The 20,422-nt window shown below is 36.4% G+C and overlaps 1 protein-coding gene across 1 annotated transcript in view; it reads left to right on the forward strand.

Annotated features, from left to right (window-relative positions):
• bmp6 (bone morphogenetic protein 6) overlaps positions 1–20,422 on the forward strand; it is a 30,216-nt gene that overhangs the window by 1,379 nt on the left and 8,415 nt on the right. Inside the window, exons 2-4 of the mRNA XM_056738076.1 lie at positions 13,581–13,773; positions 17,978–18,126; positions 18,447–18,641. Coding sequence (XP_056594054.1) covers positions 13,581–13,773; positions 17,978–18,126; positions 18,447–18,641 — 537 coding nt within the window. The remainder of the gene's footprint in view (positions 1–13,580; positions 13,774–17,977; positions 18,127–18,446; positions 18,642–20,422) is intronic.

Below are 20,422 nucleotides of genomic sequence, written 5' to 3' on the forward strand. Positions count from 1 at the left end.
ATAAAAACTTTCACCAAAATAAGATTGATATAGTGAAACAAGCTTATTTAATATAGTTTAAGCAATTGCATATCTATATGATATTATTATGTGTTTACTGTGTTTGAAATTGACCATATGGTTCAATGTCTTTGAGTAAGATATCACATCTGGAAACAAATATTGCTACAGCCTTTTTTAGCATTATCCTATTTAAGCTTCTGTTTCATTCTGCAATGCTATTCATAGAGATTTGAGTGTCTATCGGCACTTTACTGTTTTTGTAAAACTTTGCATGTAAATGCATAACACAAGAAATTTAATTGTCAAGAATCAGATGTACTGTCATCGTACAATCTTTATTATTATCAAAAATAATTCTTTTAAAATATATCAAATGCAGGAGCTTATTTCCTTTGAATTGTGTTTTGTTTTCTTGTGGTATTTAGGTTTAATATTATTAAACTAACACTGACTCTATGCCCATAATCTTTGGGACATGTAGCCTAATAAGGACCATGATATACAGGGATATTCTAATCATTCAGTACTACAATATTACTACTTCATACCATTGCTGTACCATGGTACCAACAGTCATGGATGGATACTGGCATCCAGTGCTCTTCAACTGACATCCATTAAGCTCACAGTGACCCTGACCACAGTGTCGAACCGCAAGTCTGTTTATGCTCAGTAATTCTGCGTGGTTTGCTTCAGTAAACATGCACCTCATTAATGGAGGGAGTTTGCATCCCAGGATTCACTTGTTTATGTGAACTTCCCACAACAAGTTGTTTAGTTAAAGTTAATTATAACAATGCAAACTGTTCTGGCTCTGATTACTGCGGCTATGGGCCAACTGGCAGTACGTTGCCAGAAATGCTGTTGTGTGAGTTGCGACATTTGAAGCTGTTGGTTGGTTTAGTCAAAGCGTGTTTATCACTGTTTTATATATTTTACAAATGTGCATAAAGGCAACACATGTGGCATTTTGAGATCTGGCAGTGATTTTCTGCATGAAAAGTAAATTACTTAAACAAGCGGGTTGAAGATGGACGCATTGAATCGAGCGACATATTTGAATACTCCTTGGCATAATTAAAGTATCATTTTATGTGAACTTACTATATTACCCAAGATAGACTAAAACTCTTTGGCAGTGACAGTCAAATTTTGTAGACATTTAAAGACAAATGAAATATGATTGTATTTGGGTGATTTGTTTATGATTCATGCGGTGGTCAATTGCTGTAGTCATCCGTCTAGCACGCATATGACTAATTCTTAAATATAGGAAAAAATGGAAGTATTAACAGTATACAGTACATGGAAAATGACCAGCGGTGTAGTTTATCCTGAAATAGTCAGGCGTTCATAGATGTTCTGATGTAGTTTGTGTGTAACCGTGTGAATCACGTTATCCAGTGCAAATTTTCTCATTTCTTTCACAAAGAGAAACATAACTGTATGATGTATGTGATTTTTTACATGATTATATATACGATAAAATGTACCAACTAGAATTAATGACTATACAGAAGGATATTCTGTCTTCCTTCATTAACCCACATCCCAACACTTATGGCTGCCCTTTTGTGATGTGAGAAACTTTGGTTTAGCACACAGCTCTTTTCCATGCAAGGAAAGCATGTAACAAACCCCCCAAAAATTGTATTTGATAGTTTAATGCGGTATACTTTCTTTACGTCTAGCATCTTCTTGTTCAATCAAGAACTATTCCCAATGGGTCTTTTAAAATAGGAGAACTATTAGGAAATCAAATGTGATGTTAATGGCACGGAGTCGGGAATATCTGATGTTCTTCTCACTTTTAATCTCGTTTTTTCCTGACGAGTCTTGCTGTGTTTACTGAAGGCTAGAGGATGCCATAAGCTTTTCTTGGCACAGAGAATCTCAAGGAAACTCCCATCTCTTGTTTGCGCTGGTAAAGTTGTGTGTTTGCCTTTATTTTTGGATAAAGGGGGATCTTTCAGTAATCCAGGGAAAATCCACAGGGGAAAAGGCATCCCTGTTTTCTCTTTTTGGGTCCATCATTACTTTTTCCACCTAGATTTTCTATGTTAAGTCACATTTCCTCTCTTAGACAAACACACACACACACATAGATTTCAAACTCTGTTTTACACACAGCATGTTTAAAGTAGGACCCAGCTTAGTGTAGAACCACCCAGGTGAGCACAGGTACCGTAAGCTTTGTTTGAGGCTTGTAAAGCAGTAAACGTGACCCGCACACAGTTTTAGGGGCTTTCTCAGGAGCTTAACAAGGTCTAGACAACCCTGGCTTCTTTAAATGTGTGAATCCCAGATTTAACAATACGCTTTTATTTTGTTCTTCCCCCATAATAATGTCTTTCAGTGCAATGAGCTCTGAATATGGCCATTTGTCGTTTATTTTGCACCACGGTGCGTTCCTAAACCCACATTTTATTATGTAAGTAGTTTGCAACAATCTGTCAATGAATTGTTTGATGTTGGCAGTTTTGCACAATATGGATGACCTCTTTTTAAAGACTGCCTGTGGGTCACTGACTCGGGAGGACTGTATCACTTCTAGTCTGCATGCGGGTGTTAACATGGAAATTAAGGAAGGAATTTGAGTTATGCTGTAGCTCTGTAATGTAGGAAAGGGATTTTCTCGGGAGTGACTCAGCAGACAGATAAGAAGTGTTGAAACCACACAGTGAATGAGACTAATGGTCATGTCCTCAGAGTATCTGTAGACTTCTTCCCATTTCAGGACTAATTTCTGTATTCTGCAAAATAGACTCAAACAGAGTAAAATATGAGTGTTACACTTTCATTGGTAGACTCATAAATGAACCTCTTTTGTCCATAAAGAACCTCTAACTTCCGAAGAAGCTTTCTGTTTCACAAATGGTTCTTTGTGGCGTTTCTTTCTATGGCATTGCTGTGAAGAACCTTTTAAGCAACTTTATTTTATAGAGTGTAGTTATAAAAACATTATAAAATTGGGTGGAAAAAAGAAATAAAAGAAATAAATATCACATGAAAATCCAAATTGACTTTTGAATTGCACATCCTTAGTCCATCTCTGCACTGTTTAAAATAAAGTTTCTGAAAGCATTTTTGGCAGAAATGCCAAAGACTCCCTAAAGAACACATTAAGGATCCTTAAAGAAGTAGTTCTTATCTTTTTTTAGCTTGTAGAACTATTCTCCAATATATATATATATATATATATATATATATATATATATATGTGTGTGTGTACTATATTATATAATTTTAATATTTTGTTTGTTTTTTAAATACACTATAGGCTACATAAAGGTTAACTGGTTTGCTAACAAAATTTTATGATGAAATTAAATAAAGTACAAATGCTGTTTATGTATCCTCAAAATCTGGGTTGAACAGTATAAAGCATCTGTTCAGCCAAAAGGAAATTCAGTTCAGTAAAAGGGAAAAAATGACTTTAAGAGTTTCAAAATTGTAATCTTGATATTGAAGAATATTTTGCACAGCAATCTTCTTGAAAACGTTGTCCTTGAACGTTTGGAAAGAACTTTGCTTTATTATACATGTTGCATTTTTTGTTTTATTGAATGAATTCTTACCTCCTAGTTTGGGTGCCATTCCCAAAGATCACATAACGAGACATTTTTGGACAGTGGTTATCTGACAAGGAATGTGAGTTTAGATCTCAGTTAAACACACATGCAAATGTTGATGATCGTGGGGTCAGCAGATAAGCTTCTTCGAGAGAACATTCTCCTAGCTTCTGTCTTAACTGTGAAGTTCTGATACTATCTTTGCATCTCACGCCACAGCTGTCAGACATGCCCCCACGGCCGCAGTCATTCCTGTGATCTGTCCTGAGGAATGTGGCGGCAGTCTCTGCAGGTAGCTTCTGCCTTTTACTGTCCACTGTTATCAGAAATCATGTTCTGGATGTGATTTAGAATCTCAGAACAATAAAATGTGCGTGACATTGCCTTTTGGTTGTGAATCTGTCAGAAAAGATGGTTTTCATTGGACTGATGGATAAGGATGAGAGGAGATGCAGCAGAATCTGATTTATCTGATTAAATTGTTGTTTAACATATCACATCCATGTAGGTATTTGATTTGTGATGCATAGCAGGGTTGAATGCTACTATTCAGTGTATTCAGAAGAATTTTTATTACCACACACCCACCAATCACGAGCAGCATAGTACCACAAACACACGTACACACTCACGTGTCTCTTTCATGCAAAAAGAAGTGTGTCTTTAAAGAAGTTCTGTATGTAAATTATGCAGTAGTCTGACCATTGAGTCCTGTCAGTTATCTCAAGCATGTATAGCAGGTGCTCACCCGTATGCATAGAAAATATTTCTATTAACTGACAGCATATTATAGAATGTTACATTGCTAGGTCACACTTCAGTATTAAGGGCAGTTCTCACTATTAACAAACCATTAACTACGACTTTTTCCCCAATAAAATCTTAATTTCTTGCATATTAATAGTTAGAAAGGTTGTTGTTAGGTTTAGGTATTGGGTAGGATTAGGGACGTGGAGTATGTTCATGCAGACTATGTGCTTTATAAGTACTTATAAACAGCTAATATAGCAATAATAGGCATGCTTATCACAAATAGTTAATAGGTATAATTGCCCCCTATAATGAAGTGTTACCCTTTGCTAATATATTACCATAAATTGAACAGTACACACGGAATTGGTACTTTTCATTTACAGAAAAAATATAATCTTCAAAATTATTTAATAAACTGCATAATATTTTCCAGTGTACTCCCATATATATATTTGACATATGTACATATTGTCATACAACCCAGTCTCAATGCAGTTCATGGCATAGGCCCAAAATTTAGAATCTATTGTGATTCGTGTTCATGGACACAAATTTCTCCCTTTTTTCGTGTCACTCAGCATGACTTTTAAATTTATCGTTAATGTCGCTAATGCAGACATATGTACCCGCCAGATCCCTACGCTCTGCAAACGAACGACGTCTTGTGGTGCCATCCCATAAAGGTAAAAAATCTCTCTCGCGCACCTTCTCCGGATCTGTTCCACCTATGTGGAATGATCTGCCCACTGCTACAAGTTCTGCAGATTCTGTAGCCATCTTTAAGGAACGCCTGAAAACACATCTCTTCCGCCAACATCTGACCGCCAACATCTGACGGTTCCGTATACTGTGTTAGGCTATATGAGACTAGTCTTCTTTTTGATTGCACTTATGCTTTTGCTGTACTTATGCTGTCCTAATTGCTTCCATTATCTACCCCACTTGTAAGTCGCTTTGGATAAAAGCGTCTGCTAAATGACTAAATGTAAATGTAAATGTCATTTAGCTAAAAACGCAGATTTCACGAAGCGAAAAAACGACGATAATTGGCTACCCTAATCCCGCCTCTAAACTTCACAGGGGCAATGTCAAATCATAACAAAACATACGAACGAGATGGTAGGAAATAGGAATTCCATCTTGTAAAATAGGTATGCATTTTTTCATCAATCTGCATCAGATTGCATTGATATACAGTATATTCATACATATGAAAGATATCACATATAAAAATGTTTTGATTGAAAGTCGTGCTGGGTGACACGAAAAAAGGGGGAAATTCGTGTCCATGAACACAAATTAATAGATTACAGTTTGTGTCTCAAATTCCCATGATTGTTGTGACAGAATAGTTTTAAACCATAGCTATAAAGCATTATTTTAATATATTATAGTATCAGGCGCCAAAATACTAATGTCAGATTCTACTACAAGTCAAGTCTCTTTTGTAATTTATATTTATGAATGCTTCAATTGTGTAACTGAATAAAAAAATATATATTTTAGTTTGGATGCAGACAAAGCATACAGTTTTGGAACAGTGCTGTGCTGTTCTGTCATTATATGCTGGATAAGTTTCAACTTTAGGTCTATTAGCGTTTACACATAGCATGTGCAGCTACCTAGAGTTTCCAAAGGATTTCCAAGAGGCACAGAGGAAGAAATCTATTGAGGTGAATGTCAGAGGATATAGAGACAGAGCGAGAGAAAAAGAGAGAGAGCTTTTGGCTCTAATACTTGCTGCTCTGGAATGCAAGCCACCAATATTTTGACTTCTCCTTTGGAAACAGCTGCGTTTCCTTTTTCAAAGATATTTTTTCCTTATTTATCAGATCCCTTAGGGGAAATCCATCTCTGCTGTCTGACACAGACTTCCTCCTCTAAATCTGTGTTTCTGGCCAGCATTGAGCTCACACACACCTGCTGTAACACACACAGATGGCTCTAACAGGTCTCTCTCTGCCTGCAAGGATCACTACAATACAAACACACAGGTAGTGACGGTAGCACAAGAGAGATGCGTAAACATGCACAATACCTCAACACACACTACACATACATCTGCAGCAACATAAACATGTCCTCAACTATCAGAGAACTTCGTAACGACCTCACACATGACATTACAAAACAATATAATGATCAATAGCAGTAAAGCAAAAGTTTAAAAGTGGTTAACAGTGTTAAAAAAAACAGGTTATGTATTTGTATGGAAAACATTATTTCTATTGCTCATATTTGTAAAATCATTAACCGTAAGTATTATGTATAACTCATCTCACACATATATACAGTATATATCAAGAAATGCCTGAGGTGTATCTACTATGTAGGTATCGGTACTGAATCGGAGATATCATAGAGACTTGGTGGTTGGCTCTCTTATCTTATTATTTTTGAAGTTATTGTGTTTGTCTTTATTTTACACATATTGCACATTTAACACACATACACATATTACTAAGAATAGTTGACTTATATTTTGAGCATATAAGCATCCGTGTCTCTCGGAGTGAAATCTTTAGGCTGTTAGTATATCAAGACTGCACTCTTGAAAACACTATTTAAACATTGTTTTTATAACTTCCCGAATGGTTTTGTCAGTGTATTATACCTTTATTAATGGTTCCATATGCAGCAGCACAAGAATGGCAATGTTTATTTTCAAGGCCGTTTCCTCTATTTCATGGAATTTCCGTCAGATACAACAAAAAAAGACGTTATAATATTTGTTGACAGGAGTTTGGCCTGCATCAGCACTCGAGAGAAAAGGGATTTGTTTCACGCTTGTTGATGAAAGAAGGCTATTAGATTGTCTGTATTATGTCTGATCATAATTTATACTCTCAAAAGTCTTACACAAAGCAAGTTACAGTCGCCATTCGGGCCTAAATCACAAGCTCACACAACATTCCTTTCTGTTTGGTACTTTGGTAATTTTGGTACTGACACACAGGTATGGTCTTCTGACTGCTGCCATTCCACAAATGACTGCAGTCCTCTGAACACCTTATATCTACCAGAATACTTTTATTTCTTTCAGCGTTGAGGTTCAGTGACAACAGAGAAATCTGATGAACATGTGAGCCAACATACCATCAAATAATTATAGCCTACCTACCTTACCTAGATAACATAACAATGACAGTTATCTGTATACCACAACACATTCCATTAAATTTTAAAGTAAGTTCTTTGTAATTTCTTGTGCATTGCATGTTTTAGACTCGTAACCAACAAACGTGACTTTTTTAGAAATTACAACACTTTTTATATATAGTTCCCGTCCATTTTAGGCCACCCTAAGGTTTGGGAAACAGCAACAGTAATAGAATTAAAGGTCATGTTTAGTACTTTGTTGCGTATGTTGTTCATTCTGTGAATATCTTTTATATTGATGCTCTGCCTGCCCTTCTGTCTTCTGCTTGTGCTCATCCACTCATTTTCATTCATGACGTAACTTATAATGGCAAATTAATTCAAAAGCAAAGGAAATGTCATTACCGTTTCCCATGAAAGTGAACAGATCTCTAAAGGTTTGCCATTGGGCTTCATGTTTTTCGGAGTGCCTCTTTCCTAGTGCTCGTAAGGCATGTATGTAAGTGATGAATCTTTGTGACTGTTTCTTCATCAGGGTCATATGGTTTGCCATAAACTGTTGCACCTTTGCTGACCCTTACTAAGAGCCCCGACTCCTGTAGTGATGCCTTTGATGCTTTTCATGGGTCAGAGACCTAGATCAGTTTTAGGAAATACCCAGGGAACTCTGTCTCAAAACTTTGCCACCTCCCAGCTGCCCAACTACAATAGTCCATGACCAGCAAAACTTTGAAGCTAGACTCCTGGGAGGGCTGATGTAATGTCCGTCATTGTTAAGATAACACTGCATAGTTAGAAACAATAGGCACTTTACGCAAATATGGTATTAAAACAACATATTTACATATTTGTTGAATTGGTATATTTTTACATTAAAAGAAACAGCGCTCCTCTGCAGGTTTCTATATTTGTGCCAAGCTTTGAATTAAATTAAAGCTGTTCATTATAGGTTGTTGTTTGCTAAAACTTTGTTTAACATAATAGCATTATATTGTCTCACACTGTACATCATTGGCACCAAAGTTCAGCATTATGAAGCGATGTGCTACAGAGCTGGGTTTTAGAATCCAGAGTTCAGAGCTATAGTAAACAACTTTCCAGATGAGTGAAACTCTGCTTAAAACAGGGTTAAAAGAGGCCTTTCCACAATGTTAAGCATTGTGTGAAAGCATTTATGTGTCTTTTAAGTCCAGTTCTTTTAATTGATAAAAACATGACCTGGAGTTATTCTAGCTCTTCTCCATTTGGTTATAAAACTGAAATAGAAGTTGCAAGACATAGTGTCAGAATAGCTTTATTGCTAGGTTTTGGGGAGTTTGGATGTGTCTTGCCAGATAAAGTTCTTGTTGAAGTAATTACAAGTAGATTGTTTGAAGCGTGCATTGCACAGAAACATTTCATTACAGAAGCTGAAACAATTAAATTGTGGGGTAGAAAATGTGAACGGGGATTTTAAAGATAATTACATAAACACAGATGGATTCTTCACATGCCTGGCTTCACAGCGCAGTTTTATTGGTTAAGCTGAAGGAGACAGCTTTCAGATCAACTGTGTCTGACTGTTCCAAGGGCTGCAGAGATGCAGAAAAATAATTGCATACTGTGTTTGGTCAACATTTTTGCTCACATGTTTGTGGTGACTGGATTGGGCAAAAATAATTGAAATAGCTTTTGATCATATGTATACATTGGACGATAAAACCAGTCTTATGGGTCAATTTAGATTTTTACATCACCTGAAAACAGAATTAACAAGATTTCTGTTGATGTATGTTTTGTAAGGATAGGACAATATGTGTAGGAGATACAGTCGTTTATTTGGTTTTACAAACAAAATATTGAGAACATTGACTTTAAAGTCTTAATCAGAGACACTGTAGCAAGCCATCCACTCACGAAGATAAGTTTTTTATATTTAGGGTAGGAAATTTACAAATACTTTAACAAACATGATCCTTACTTAATATCCTAATGATTTTTGGCATAAAAAAATCTATCATTTTGACCCAGGAAATGTACTAAAAATGTTCCTGTGCTACTTAAGACTGGGTCACATATATCCTCAATATTGAATTTTAAATATAGCTTTAAAATAGTATGGTGAAATAGTATCAATAACACACCTGTTTACCATGTTTAACTTTGCAATTGAAAGAAAAAATGTCAAGTCAAGTCAACTTTTATATATATATATACATACACCGCTTTTTACAATTTTCATTGTTACAAACTATAAGCAAAACATTTAAAGCACACATTTAAGATAAGGGAGGGAGAAACACATGTAAATTATTAAACAGACTATAAATTATTATACATTATATTAATTAAGAAAGAAAAAAAAAATATATAATTTACATGCTGAGAAATTTCCAAAAATGACTGACGTTACTTAAGTACCTCTCCAGCTGCTCACTGCTGCTGGGCAAGCTATGTAAGTGGCATATAAAACAGTTAGTCTGATGCAATTATCAATAATCATCAAGGTTAGGCAGAAAATTAGACCAGTGTATGTAGCAAAAGGACAGTGTGTCCCTCACGGAACCGTGTCAGGCCCTTTTGAGCTTCTCTCAAGAGATATAGTCAGCCAGATTTAATTATCATAAATTAGATATTTTGGCAGTCTGTGTATCAACACATAATCTTTTCACAGTAACGTAAAAATAATGTTATTCAGCAGTACCATGACCTACAGTATGTCACAAAATCAAAGAAATCGTGATTTCTAATATGACGACTCCATTTGGAATTAGTTACACATTCAAAAGCTAGTGGTTCTGAAAATATAATAAAAGAGTATTTATTCTTTTTATTTTAGGTGAAAAATGTATCCTGGATGTTTTTCATTCATGTTTGGTTTTGTGCCGAATCATGTTAAGAGGCGTGGAAATGTCTCCTCAATGATCGATGTGCATTCACAAACGTCTCAAATGTTAACAACAACGCTTTTTTTAGTTAATGCCGTGATATTTTAAGGATCCTACTTTTAGTCAATCTTGATGAATGCTCATTGTCCCTGATGTAAACATGACAGATTTCATCTTCGATCTGAAGGCTTTGTTTGGTTTTGCTGACCATTAAAGAACGCAAAAAGAATACACTAAATCCTGTAGAATTTAACCAATCAGAGAATTTAGAATCTGGTGAAGTGTTTACAGTTAAGTGTTCCGTTGCATCAGACATTCAGCCACGGTCCGTGGGTGTGAAGTCTGAGTCCGAGGATGTTTTTGTAGGTCATACACAAGGTTTTTTGTATCAACTGTAAAACTGAAGTATATGTATCAACTGCATTTTTTTTGTCGTTTCAAGAGCAAAGGTTCTGAAATTCAGGTCAAATGTAAGATTGACACAGACATACAATTAGTGTAGCACCCCCTTGGACTCAAAGAAAGTGTATGTGAAGAGACAAGGATAAAAATGTGCTGTTGTTTTTCTTAGTGGTGTGGGGAAAATGAATAAAAGAAGATGTGGTGAATGAATTAATGCAAATAACCAGTAGGCTACTTCAAGGGACATGATGGAAAATATTTAATGTGCAACTCACAACTGACCACAGACCGCACTGATGTCCATCCAGATGTCCTCTCTGCGGCTATCTCACTCTCAGTCTCTTCATTATAACTTGACGTGGTTACCATATCTTCTGTGTAGGCCACAACCCACTCGATTCTGTCCTGTGTGGGCTAATGACAATAGCACAGAAAGAAAGAAACAGATGTCACACAGGTCGAAATGGAGATCAGCCTCTGTTCCATCTTTGTAAAAATATTTTATTTTCCAATCATTTCAGAGATAATTAAAAGAATGCTAAATTTTATATTTAAGATCTGTTAAACTACCATCATTTGCAGTAGGCGGGTATATACGGTTATAAAATAATAGCCCTAAATTCCGTTATGAGCCATAAATTAATGAAATGTTGACATATTACTACATTGAATTACTCGCAACTACAGTTTGTTTTCAAACTTTTAACTGTAAACAGGTTCTTACAGTATGAATAATTGTTTCTGTATAGTGTTTCTTATACAACATTTCTTAATGTGTGTGCCTCACCCTGGATAACTGTCCTTCGCCTCTTTTCCTGTGTGGGGGAAGTATATCTCTGAAGATGATGAAGAACGCCAACAAAATGAAAGATACTCGATACTTATCACTTTGTCACTCTTAAATGTACATTTTCAAGCAACTCTGCACACATTTCTGTTTACTGTGTGGTCACTCAGCTATTGTTGTGGTCTTCTCTGGCTCTATCCACTGAAAAACCACATCAGATGTATCGGATCGTATGAGCTCTGTGGTTTTGGTCATGTTCCGTAATGTCAGTGCCAAGTGCTTAATATAAGTATAACCTATCATTCTGCAAGACTCCTTTTTTTCCCATTATGCTATCAACAAGGGATCACTACAAATTTCCACTTTTATAATAGTTATTCATATTAAGGCTATGAAAAGATTTGTATGACAAACGCAATGTATATCTTCTGTAACACCCTCATGGGTGTTATGATTTCTGTGACCATCTGTTTTATGCAAAGGAGCCAAAAATATCTGCCGATTATCTTTAATATATCTGTCATCTTAAATGTTTTTGTTACTCAGGGATTAGCTTCTGCTGTGAAGCACCTCTGGAAGTTGTTAATGAAGAAGTCTCAGCAACATGTGGATGCAGTCACATGTGCTGATGTGAAAAACATCACGAAAGGGACCTCTGGAAACTACTCTCAGTACGAATTATGCAGGCGTATTGTGAATGAGAAAAAGCCTTGTGTGTGTTAAGCCATCACCATGTGAACCGCAAAGCTGGAACGGCACTAAAGCAAATTCTCCCTTTGCTTCATTCTTTTCTCTTTTGGTTTTAAGCCTTCTTCAAGGAGTCAGAAGTGTGGGACCTGATACTGCCGGCACTGTATTTCATACTTTACATGATTGGCCAAGGTTAGGCAGTCAATTAGATCAGTGTATGTAGCAGAAGGACACGGTGTCCCTCATGGAACAGTGTCTGGGCCTTTTGAGGTTCTCTGACTAGATTTTTTTTTAATTGGTAACACATGTGTAAGGACAGCAGAGAAGTCTAACTCCCTGTTTGAAGACCAGAGTTCAGGAAAGATGCTCCCTTGTGACATTGAGAACTTTAAACATGTACTGTAATTCACCAAACCAAGAAAACTGACGATAAACCCTTGGGGATCCCTTATTTATTCTTCCGTTTCACAATTTAGTTAAATCCTCAACTATTTTAGGAGGAGGAAGGGCTGAGGTGCAAGTGTGTGTTCCTCACCTAGCAAGGCATGGAAATACAATCAGAGCAGGACACGTTTCCCCTCAAGTGGGGCATCCGGCTGGACTTGTACTTACAGCAAGAAATACAGCCCATGGGCCAACTGTATCAAAAAAAGAAAGGACTGTTGGTGACATGTGTGGGGAAAAACAGCACAAGAGCATGACAGGGCTGTCATCTAAAGTGAAGACACACTCCGGTTGCTGTGTCCCCCCTTTTCGGTATCCGAGTGGCTGCTAGCACTTAAAACTGTGGAGAATTGAACTGCCATGATTGTGTTTTGCTGTGGGAACAGCTTGAATAAATAAAGAATTAGTATTCTACTAGAAATAGTGAATCATTATTATAGCACATGCCCCGCACATCTGGTGCTCTGTGAAGTGGTTCTGTAATGTAAATGCATATGTATGGACCATATGGGTGAATTAGGTCAGACGATTACAGACCATTATTGAGCACATTGCTTACCACTTCTTTATGATGTTTAACTCAATAAGAGACTGAAATGTTACTGAGGAGTTTGTCATTTATTTGATATTTACTTTTGTATCTGATATTACATTTAGTGTCATAATAGAAAAATGTCTAAATGTTTCATTACATATCATAGTAAAGGATAAAAGGCATTTTTACGCATGTCATTTATCGGGTGGCTTTCTTCCACTAGTAAACTTATCCTGACACATTGGTGATACAGTTACAAGCTACGGATTTCATATCATGGCTTTTCTAATGTTGTCTGTTTTATCATGGCATGGATTAACTATTCACATAAAAGCATCAAAACTATTTATATATTTTTTTACTATTTATACTATTTAGTTTTTGCCTTCTTGGTACCTTACATTGTTTTTCTTTGTGTCTTTGAACAGTGGAGTATGACAGGGAGTTATCGCCGCAGAGAAGACATCATAAAGAGTTTAAATTCAACCTGTCCCAGCTGCCAGAGGGTGAAGCCATCACTGCTGCAGAATTCAGGATCTACAAGGAATGTGTTACCAGAGCTTTCCGCAATGAGACGTTCCTGCTTAGAGTGTTTCAAGTGGTTGGAATACACCAAGACAGGTAAAAAGCAGTCATAATAAATAAAAAAAATCTATATAAAACATTTTTTTTTTCAATCCATACCAAGAAATTTCAGCAGCATTCCTTGGTGAGATTATTTATGTTGACCTATAGGATGTTGATGCAGGGACAGTTCTGAACCATTGACTAATATTGTCTGATCTTTCACAATACAGACAAAAATTATCTAACTAAACCGATAATACTTAAACAGTTGTATTGTAGACGTATGGTATAAAGAAGTTGAAAGAAGTGAATGAAGTACATTTAGCATAAACATCCACCAAATGTTTCCGTCTGCTGCTTATAGCTTTCAGACTTATAACTTATAGAGAATGTTTTGGTATGTAAACGATTCATTTTGTTTCAGTTTATGAATATTGCTGGGCTGTCTTCAATAGCACATCCCTCTTCTGGTCAAACCATAACATCTTATTTGGTTTAAGATCAGGCCCGTGACCTCAGGAACACAAACCTTTTCCACCTTTTGTTAAGCAACAATAATGGTTCAGCAAGCTGTTGGAAAAGTGGCTTATGATTTTCGATCTCCATGTGTGTTGTCTCTCACATATTGAAAATCTGATTTTAAAAGGTGTTATTGTGCACACACGTGGGATTGTGGCAGAAAAGGATACAACTAGGCTTTTGTTAAAAAGGGATCAGATGGAGGTATATCAGGAAACTGGATGAGATAACATGAATTTCTTTTGTAAAATATTTAAATATACTGTTTGCGTGTTTGTAGATTGTGACTTTGTTCCCTAGTGTGCTCTTCACAATGAGTAAACATAACCATTATGTTAAAATGACTCCTAAATAGTATTTTTAATTCTAAATAAACCTATTTTGGTTTCTTAGAAAATGTTATAATTTAGGGACTGTTCAACTCTTGTCAGGCATGAAAATATTTATTTGTTAGTGCTTATCCTTGTTTTCCAACAGAGTAATTGACTGCGTGTTTTAAATCGGGCTCAGACGTCCCTCTCTGAACACAGCAGAGGTTGTCTAGCATGTACTTTATGTAGACTAAGTCCATGACCACAACGCACAACTGAAATAGCTTGAGTTTGGTGTCTAAAAAAGATCCCACCAACACACGCCAAACATTGACTTTGTGGGTGGTGGGAGGGATATCTCCTCAAGAAAGGCGAATGGCGTGACCAGTATAGGGTCAAAAATAAGCCAATGAGCCTCAACCGTCAGGCTGGCCTTATTTTAGGAAAAGCCACCAAACAATTCTGTATCAACCAAAGATTCATGAAAAATGAGTGTCGACTTGCTCAATGTTTCACAAACCCAAATTCTCTGGCTGTATGAAGTACATCTCTTACAAATAGTTTCATTTGGTTTGTTGACAATGCATGCCAGACATCAAGCTTTACCCTGAGAAAAATTAAAACATCACCTTTGGCATTTCTATTCTGCCTGTAAATCGTGCTGACAAATAGATTCATTTGCAAAGTTGTCAAGTTCTAACAGCATATTTACTCTGTTTATGGTTTGTGATTTAAAAAACACTTTGTTTGGGGAAATGTGGTATATCTAAACTAAGCGGATGGATGAATTGGCTGTGAGAAAGTCTTTAATCCGTAAACCAAAAAATAACTTAGTTCTGAAGGTGGTGCAGAGGGGCTGTGGATCTGGCTAAATTTAGCCCATGCGGCAAGACAATTTGACCCAAAACATCAGCCTAGCAAACCTCAAGTCAACAAGCCAAACATAACCTCAAATGTAAAGAAACAATAGTATGCATGTAGTACTTCTTGTACTATTGTGGGCCAAACTAGATCAATTACATGTTGGTGATGATTAAGACAGCCTTTGAGTTTTTGGATGAGATGCATGGTTTTAATGGCTTGCTCTTTTTTTGCATAATGTTAATTTCAGTGTAAGTAAACTGATTCAGTGTCAGCACAGATGGTATATATTGCTTGTAACATAAATATGTCATTCTACTTTGATCAGGAATACGATTTTAAAATGTTCTAAAATGTTGATGTCTGGTGTGGATAAAAATGCTCATGGCATTACATCATCAACCAGACGAACCAAGTTTACAACTCGCTCACTCAGACTTTTTGTTGTTACATCAATGTATGTGTTAACAGAAAAAAAAATTGTTATAGACAAATCATGTGAAACTTTTAGAACTTAAAGCACATCTCTTTTGACCTGCAATCAATTCCAATACCTCAAAGAATATGACAAGTTACATGGCTTCATGTAGAAAGCTTGGTAGTACTTTTACAAAGTTTTGGAACTTTCACAGGTGGAATTTTGGCGCTATACATGCTGAGTGTTCGAGTTCACACAGCATTTGGATTAGTTGACTCAACGCAGCATTGTACATTGCAGTGTCGCGCAAAAAATGATGATTGTCTGTTGCTTTTCATGACGTTTACATCGTTTTACATCACCGCCCCCTCCTGGACTGGGAGGAACAGTCGCGTGTAGTCTTACGTCACCAGACTGACTTTACAGTACTTACGACTGTGATGGAAACACAGACATCAACAGGTCAAGGGGGATGTTCTTGGGACATACTGTTCCAGACAATTTCAGTAGAAACGCCGCTTTTAGAGGTCTAAGCAGAATAATTGAGCAACCATTGCCATGCATCCACTCTGAGAATGTTTACTGTGATGGTGTGTAAGAAGTTCAAGAACTGCGCAGGTTTGAAACAACTAAATACTGTTTTTGCGCCTTACAATTACCACAGAAAAACACTATTTGCAAAACAAAAATACACTGGATTTCAGTAGGGTATAAGGGGTTGAGCACCTGGATAAACAGATTGCATATAGTCTCTAAACTAAAGCCACAAAATTGTAGAAACATCATAGGCTCTAGTTGGGGACTTTTTATTTTTAAACCATACGCAGAAAATGGATAAAACACTGAAATCCTCTATGTTTTGAGATGTACTCCCATTTCTAGCTCTGGATGTATTCGACTCTGTCATGATGCTGACATAAGGCTAGTAAAAACTGGAAATTGGTTATGCAAAACAAATTTGTTGAGAAAATTTCAACCACAGTTAACATTAGTAATAGCTAAATGCAGAGATCTATCCACCTAAAAACTTACAACTTTATAGCTCGCACAACACACCAAATAAACTTCCAATGTAAGGGTTTAACTGTTCAAGTGTTTTTGATTTGTAACGTTGTAATAGCTGTAATAGTGCTTCTGTAGAGATGAAACAGCTTGGAGAAATATTTAAGATTCTCCAAGTACACATGCATGAATCTAATTATACAAACTAAATCCACATGTATTAATCTTAACATCCTGGCAGTGCCAGGGTGGCACACATAATATTTCTGTTTGCTCATGAATCTATCAGAACCTTATGAAAAACACCTGTCTGCATATATTTCAATCATTATTTTCATGTTCGCCTGGCCTCCTTGGAAATTCCTGCTGAGGCATATGCTAGGATGATCCTGTATGCATGCAACACCATGAAGCTGTTAAACTATAGGCCAGTTTTAACTGCAGCCTATGACAGAGGCAATAAATGCGATTTATGTAAACAAAGAAGCCCCGACACGTCCAGCTTTATTATTGCAGTTAATTTAATGTGTCTATAAGGGGCTTTACAGTGGGCCTTTTGGAGTCAGCAGCTCCCCTGTGGTGTCATTGAGACCTCGTCCCAGGTGAAGCTGTGTGAGTAGTGGCACTAAACAGTATGAGTCAGCATTAACGTCACAAGTTTATGTTAAATGTGACGTGTGAACCACCCCAGGGAAGACGCTCATATGGAGCTCCTGAGAGAGTTGCTGTAATTAATGAGCAATAAGGAGGGGCTTCAGGGCCATTTCCAACACACCTGTGTGACCCACTGCTTTGATGTCCCCCGGTTAGTGTGGACTACATCATGTAGTGTGTAATTACTGTTTTGGGCACACGCCTCCCTGTAGAAGCACTGTTTAACTCATTGCTGAAAGATCTTCAGTGATAAAAGGACAATAAATATTTAATCATGTTAATTTTCTGTTTTGTAATAAAGTGATTATAACTTTCTTAAATAAGTTGAGCTATTGATGAGTTGAATGTTGTGGGGTTTCCAGTATTTGGAGATACATAGATACATAGATATGCAAATAGGTCTATCTTTGGCCCAATACACAGTATGCATTAATAATATAATGGACATATACATCCATAATGTCATCAGTAATAATCTGTCTGCTTGTTACAGGGATGCCGATCTGTTTCTGCTGGAATCTCGCAGGTTATGGGCGGCAGAAGAAGGTTGGCTGGAGTTTGACATCACAGCAACTAGTAATCTCTGGGTGATGAACCCATATCATAATCTGGGTCTACAGATCAGTTTGGAGACTAGCAACGGTAATTCAAAAATATATGAAGTTCCAAAATGAGATAACCCCGTTTTTCTTTATTCAAAAATATAATTGTATTATGTCATCATGTTTTTAATATGTTTTATTGTGTTAGTTAGCTGTATTTTTTTTAGTTTTTATGGTTTAAATCAAAACAAACCAACTGCAGTTTGATTGATATTAATTGGAATGCACAATAAATCAAAATGATTTTTGAACAAATGGAAAAACTGAGTTTTCTCTTCATATGTATTTTATAAAATCAGTAAGTTACTTATTTTGTTATCTATGTAAATAAGATAAAGTGTTGTTTTCTCTTTTGTACAGGATGGAACATCAGTCCCAAAGAAGCAGGGTTAGTAGGTCGTGATGGAGCTCTAGATAGGCAGCCCTTCATGGTGGCCTTTTTCAAAGTGAGCGAAATGCGTATCCGATCCACCAGATCCACAGGCAAACGGCGTCAACAGAACCGCAATCGATACAACAGCCCACATGAGATGTCAAAAGGAACTGCTCAAACAGGTCGGCCTTTAGTATTTCCCATCATGTCAAAAAGCCTCTTCTCTTTTTGCAAAGAAAACATGTTTAATATACCATAAAGTATACACTTTAAATTTTACGAGAAAAAGTTGACAAAGAATGCTTCAGATGAGATTTATTGAGTGCAGATTTTCATGTGCCTGTAAGATCTGTACTTAATAAATCTCTATAAGGCCTTTTGAGAAACCTTAACGTCAATGACAACTGTTCTGAAAAACCCAACAAAGATCTTTTTTCATAGATAATTTTTTACAAAGCATTTTTTGTACCATTCATCTTGCAGATGTGTATGACTACTGTATGTAAACCAGCATAAATATTATTTTGTTGAGTTGACGTGATGCACCAAAGATCATTAATATACTGTCAAATCAATGTTAAATATAAAAAATGATTTAGTGTTGAATCAATAGACATTACTTCATTAAACCATTGATCTTTTCTATCTGGAAAAAGGGAATTATTTATGCAATGATAATAGTCCTGTCAACGTTCTTATAATATAAACTAAGCTATGCATATTCAGAATTAAACTCAACTCAACTTTATTTATTTAGCGCTTTTTACAATTTTAATTGTTACAAAGCAGCTGTACATGAGACGTATTGACTATAAGCTAATCAATTAAAGTCATATACCTGTAAAGACAAGAAAAAGGTGAAAACACAGAAGACAGACATACTTTCTAACACACAGACACACAGACGGACGGACACACAGACAAGCACGAAAACTTCTCAGCTAGCAGAATAAGAGTGTTACATCTTTAATTGGGGTTAATTGTCAAAGACCTTCCTATGTGATGAAATACACATGTATAGTTTACAAAACAGTGGGAAACAGTTATATGAAGTCTTAATCCAGTTTCTGCTTCAAATAATTGCTCTTTCAATGTGGAAGTGAAAGGTCAGAGAGTTTTTTATTGCTAAAACCCACATAATCCAGAGCTAATTGTTCATGTGAGGCCTACAAACCATTAGATGAAATCTATATTTAACAACACAAGTTTATGAGTTTCCTAAGTTTCACGAGGAAGCATAGGAATTGTAAGGAATTTAATGGGTGTGGTTTTGAATTCCACTTCTACTAAAGGTTTTTGTCGTCACTTTTAGGAAGAATCCTTCTTTAATAAAATAAATAATCCTATTGGCTGTAGTTTTAATGTTTAATAACATCATGTTCAATAGCTGTGGCGTCGCTAGGCCCTTTTTAGGTGGGCTTTAGCAATTTGTACACTTTAAAATTCTTATTATGAAAACGGCGGCAGCCTGTGTTATTTAGGAAGTTCTTCAGTAAACAGCGGCACAGAGTGAAGCAGAGTACAAGGTATCATGAATCACTCCGAAGAACCCAATTGCAGGCAGCGTTTAGGTGAAACAAAAAGGGTTTTATTTATACAATAAACAGAGAAAAAAAAATAACATAAAAAGATAAGCGGAGTAAAGACAAGACATAGACTAACTATCACTAGACTGAAATAAACCACACTTGACATAAACTAGACGGAACACTTACTAGACTGGACAGATGATAAACCTCAACAGGAACAGCGGTACACAGTATACAAGGATCACAGAATATAATGCACGAGCAGAGGACAATGAACATGAGGATATATTATGGGGGAGACAGACAAAGGATAATTAACAGGGACCAGGTGACAGGGATAAAACACTAATGGGATGGTAACAAGGAAACGAGATGGCGGGAACAAAGACGCAGACCGGAGAGAGAGTACAGCAAGCCGATAGGATCACTATCTC

Source organism: Triplophysa dalaica, chromosome 23 (assembly GCF_015846415.1).
Source record: "Triplophysa dalaica isolate WHDGS20190420 chromosome 23, ASM1584641v1, whole genome shotgun sequence".
NCBI classification, from domain to species: Eukaryota; Metazoa; Chordata; class Actinopteri; order Cypriniformes; family Nemacheilidae; genus Triplophysa; species Triplophysa dalaica.